Genomic DNA, 4,547 nt, shown 5'->3' on the forward strand with positions numbered 1-4,547 from the left:
ATAATTCAGCCAGCTGCTGGCTGTAAGAATCCTTACAGCCACTACTAGAAAAAGAGTCATGGCCACCGGTTCCAAAAGGCCTTAGGTACCGGATTTCGAACCGGTACCCCGAAATCTGGAGCAAAAGCATCGGTCTAAGACACTGGATTTTTCAACCGGTGTCTAAGCTCTTCTTTGGTACCGGTTGGAAATAGCAACCGATACCAAAGTCCACCATGCCCGTTCCATCGTGTCATCTTCCGTTCCCTCGCATCCTCTCCCGTTCCCCTCACACCCCCCACCAGTCATTCGAAGAATCAACCACAAAATATAGATATAATCCATAGATTTCGCAAATCATTCAAAGAATCGATCACAAGATAGATACAATTAATTCATACAATTCCACATGCATCTCTATTTTAGAAAAATAAGAAAAAAAGAAAAAAAATCATCCATGCGCGGCGGCTTCTCGCTCGCCCACTGGGACTCCTCGGCGGCCGCCCACACTTCACGGCCGGGAGTTGCTCGCCCGCCACGGAGCTCCTCGCCGGCCGCGCCACCGGGTGGACCCGCTCGCAGCTGGGTAGAGCTGCTCGCCCCACGGGGGCTAGCTCCCACGGCCGGCTCCCGCGCGGAGCTTCTCGCCGGCCGCGCGGCGCCAGCCACGCGGATCCGCTCGCCGTTGCTCGCCGCCGAGTGGACCCGCTTGCCGCCGGTAGAGTTGCTCGCCCCACGGGGGCTAGCTCCCACGGCCGTCTCCCGCGCGGAGCTACAATCACAAATTAAACCAATTAATTTTGCCAACAAGAGGAAAGCAAGTAAGAACAACGGCTGAGGAAAGCAAGCAAGCAAGAAGAACAACCAGCGGTGCCGAACTCCAAGCAAGCAAGCAAGAAAAACAATGGCCGCGTGAGGAAAGCAAGCAAGAACAACCGGCGGTGCCGAACTCCAAGATCTTCTGCATGGCTGCAAGCGGAGCCCGCGCGCTCTGCGGCGGCGGTGGCAGCCGGCGCACCACGGCAGCGCCTGGCGGCGGCAGCGGCCAGCGGCTAGCTGCCCGCACGCCCGGCAGCTCCTCGCGCTCCGCGGCAGTGGCACCCCGCCGCTCGGAATCCTATCCGCGCCCGGCTTCTTCAGCGAGAGAGGATAAGGCAGAGAGAGATGAGAGGTGGAGAAATAAGAGGGGTAGAGATAAGAGTGAGGAGTCGTCAGGGACTTGGAAATATCGAGAAGCGGGAGGCCGGCTTGGGGTACCGGGTGTCCGGCTTGGAGCACTAGGTAGATGATCCTTGAGAAGAGGGGTGCTGAATCATCCTCTGATCGATCTAGCTAGTGCTATTTTTCTCTCCTTCTAGAGAGAAACGAAGGCACATGGGAGCGGGTGGTGTACGTGCCCTCAAAATTCTTCCAAAGGGTCTGTTTAAATTTGGATCACCCGACTAAACTTTCGTCGTTCCTATCACATCGGATGATTGAACATTAATTAGAGTTATTAAATATTGATTTATTATAAAATTAATTGCACAGCTGGAGGTTAATTCTCACGCGTTAAACATATATCAATGATGAATTAATTAGCTTTGATAGATTCATCTCATGAATTAGCCTCCATTTGTTCAATTAATTTTGTAATTGATTTTTATTTAACACTTCTAATTGGTGCATGTTCAAAGATATGATGTGATGGAATACTTACCCCGCCTCGCCACGATACTAACAGTGGATAAGTTCGATGCGAGAGCGACCACGCCCCCCCCCCCCCCCCCCCCCCCCCGCCCCCGCCGCCCGCGCCCCCCCCCCCCAACCCAACCCCCCCTCCCAAAACCCGGGCCGGCGCAGTCGGTCCAATCCGGCACAAGACGACCCGTCTGTCCGTCGTCTACGACTGTACCTGTACGTGTACTAGCTAGGCGCCAAAGACCGAGAGCGAGACACCTCCTATATTCATTATTCTCTGACGTATACCATATTATTAGTAGTCCGTATCCGATACCGATGCGCAGGCACAACTCAATCTTCTTCTTCGAGAAAATAGATCAGCCGGGCACGGACGACAGGGTCTCGTGCCAGTCCAGAGCTCAGTAGCTAGCTAGTCTCGCCGCCCGCCGCCACAGACAGCGCGCGCGCGGTCAAATCGGCCGGCCGGCGCGGTGGACTTGTTGGCACACGTACGACGTACGACTACGACATGCAGGTACGGTTCTAGAACCGATAGATCGATGCGTACCGTGATCCTGGAATATCTCCGATGGATCCAATATCTCCGGGCTGGAGCAGCAGCAGCCAGCAGCCGCGAGCAGCCAGCAGCAGCCTAGCAGCGAGCAGCCAGCAGCAGCCTAAGCAGCAAGTCGAACGGCAGCAGCAGCCGCGAGCAGCCCGGAAGCTAGCCGCCGAACACGGTGTTTGGACGCTTTAGCTGGGAGAGGAGATCGAAGCGGCCGGTAGAGATCGATCGAGCCCGTGCTTGGTGTGCGCTTCAGACAAATTGAGCACACACGGCTCACCGCTCATTCGCCAATCTGGTAGGCATCGCCGGTGACGACTGCGGCTCAGTAGCTCCAAGTCCAACAAGTCTCTGAAAAAGAAGCCACTTGTGAGTACGGCCCACAAGGCCGGCAAGAGGTGCAAATAGGTGCCTTTAAGTGTATCTATCACCCCTCTTCAATTCAAAAGTTTATACTAATTTTTCAATGTGGAAGCTCGTTTTGAGAAACTAGTACAAATTTTTGAACTAAAGTGAGGCAATGGATACCCAAGAGGTAACTATTTGCACCTCTATGGCAAGTACATCACTACATGGCAGTGGTCTCATAGGTCATCTCATGCAAAATCCATGTAGGATTTTTGATTAGGTGGCGAAGAGAGGGAGGAGAGAGAATAAGGTGGTTGTTTCACGAGACAACCACCTCTTAGACTAAATTTTGGACTATGAGACCACTTTTCACCATTGTATGAGTTGTTGTTACTATGCAGCTCATAATATACTTTTTTCTGTGCACAAATTATGGTACTTGACAAATAATGGTACTGTAGACTAAATTTTGGTATTGTAGTACATTTCATTGTTACTTGACAAATAATGTCCAATTATGAACTAATTAGACTTAAAAGATTCAGCTCGTGCTAATCAGTTAGACTGTATAATTAGTTATTTTTTTCAACTGCATTTAATACTCCATGTATGTGTTTGAAGGTTCAATGTGACAGGTTCTGTGCAAAACTTTTTGGGAACTAAACAGAGCTAACAAGTGTGCGCACGCACCAACCCAACCGCGGGTCGTTCTAGAACCGGCCGGTACGGTGCGTGTCCTGGTACTGTCCAAGCTAGGCAGCTGCCGGCTGGGTACTCGCGTACGCCGCAGGCACCAGCAAGACCTAAAGGCGGCTGCGGACGACGACACAGGGATAGGCCTGCTAATGGGTTGGGTTGAAATGGGTTTTATGGGGTGGGTTTTGAAATGGAGTGTGTTTGGATGATTTAAAATGGGTTGTATTAGTTAATGGGGTGGGTCGGGGCGGGTTCTATATAAATGCGGGTTAAGGCGGGTTGTGGTGGGTTGAAATGGATATTTTTTACAAAATAGTATAACTATATATAAATGTGGGTCCCACGTGAGAACGGGACTCTGAAATTAAAACCACGTGTTTATATCAGAAAATTTTATCGAAATTGACTGAATTTTGTTGGAGATGACTCAGTACGACTGGCAGCTACTCTATGCAAAGCAGCGTGGCTAGAACTACACGTGGGCTCCACATGAAGAGCTGGACCCTGGAATTAAAACCTCGCGTTCACACTATAAAATTTTATCGAAATTGACTGAAATTTGTTGGAGATGACTCAGTACGACTGACAGCTACTCTGTGCAAAGTAGCGTGGCTAGAACTACACGTGGGCTCCACATCAAGAGACGGACTCTAGAATTAAAACCTCGCGTTCACACTATAAAATTTTATCGAAATTGACTGAAATTTGTTGGAGATGACTCAGTACGACTGGCAGATACTCTGTGCAAAGTAGTGTGGTTAGACATATATATGGTCCCCACATTAAGTGTAGAACCACTAAATTCCTCTGCATAGTAGAACCCATGGGTTTTTATGGGTTACCCGCTTATAATGGGGCGGGTTGGTTAGAGTTGAGAAATTAATTAATTGGGTTGGGTGGGGTTGGGTATCTAAATATGTTAATTTTGTGTGGGGTTGGGTATGAGACGGGTTCCAACCCATTAGCAGGGCTACACAGAGACGACCTTGAGTACGTCAAACGTGAACATGGAGTATGTATGTCCCCATATATATATATATCTGGACCCTGGGAGAGGAGGAGAGCGAGGCGACGCTGATAGATCTAGCACGTGCACGCATTGCATGGTGTGCGTTCAATTCCAGACGGTTTGAATCCGTACGGCACATTCAACAAAGCTAAGCTGCGGCTAGGCCGCGCGCGTGTATAGATGCTTGCTGGTGGCTGCTGGTCGATCGTACCGGATCGATCGGTCGTGTTCAATCCAAAGTGCACACGTTCTCCAAGCAGCTAGTCTCCGACGAAGGAGCAACTTGCC

The 4,547-nt window shown here is 50.4% G+C and overlaps 1 protein-coding gene across 1 annotated transcript; it reads right to left on the minus strand.

Annotated features, from left to right (window-relative positions):
* Positions 1-296: 296 nt before the first annotated feature.
* Positions 297-2,493, minus strand: LOC120673003. Its single transcript, XM_039953673.1, has 3 exons — positions 2,487-2,493; positions 845-1,307; positions 297-751 (listed from the first exon to the last, which is right to left on the minus strand). Exons 1-3 carry the CDS (start codon positions 2,491-2,493, stop codon positions 397-399), a joined length of 825 nt encoding a protein of 274 aa, XP_039809607.1. The 3' UTR covers positions 297-396.
* Between the last annotated feature and the right edge of the window lie 2,054 nt (positions 2,494-4,547).

This window comes from Panicum virgatum, chromosome 5N (assembly GCF_016808335.1).
Source record: "Panicum virgatum strain AP13 chromosome 5N, P.virgatum_v5, whole genome shotgun sequence".
NCBI lineage: Eukaryota > Viridiplantae > Streptophyta > Magnoliopsida > Poales > Poaceae > Panicum > Panicum virgatum.

Excerpts from the sequence above, each read along its gene's own strand:
- LOC120673003 (XM_039953673.1), bottom strand. Across the intron at positions 752-844 it reads CTTGGAGTTCGGCACCGCTG|CTCCGCGCGGGAGACGGCCG; the intron begins GTTGTTCTTCTT and ends TTGTGATTGTAG.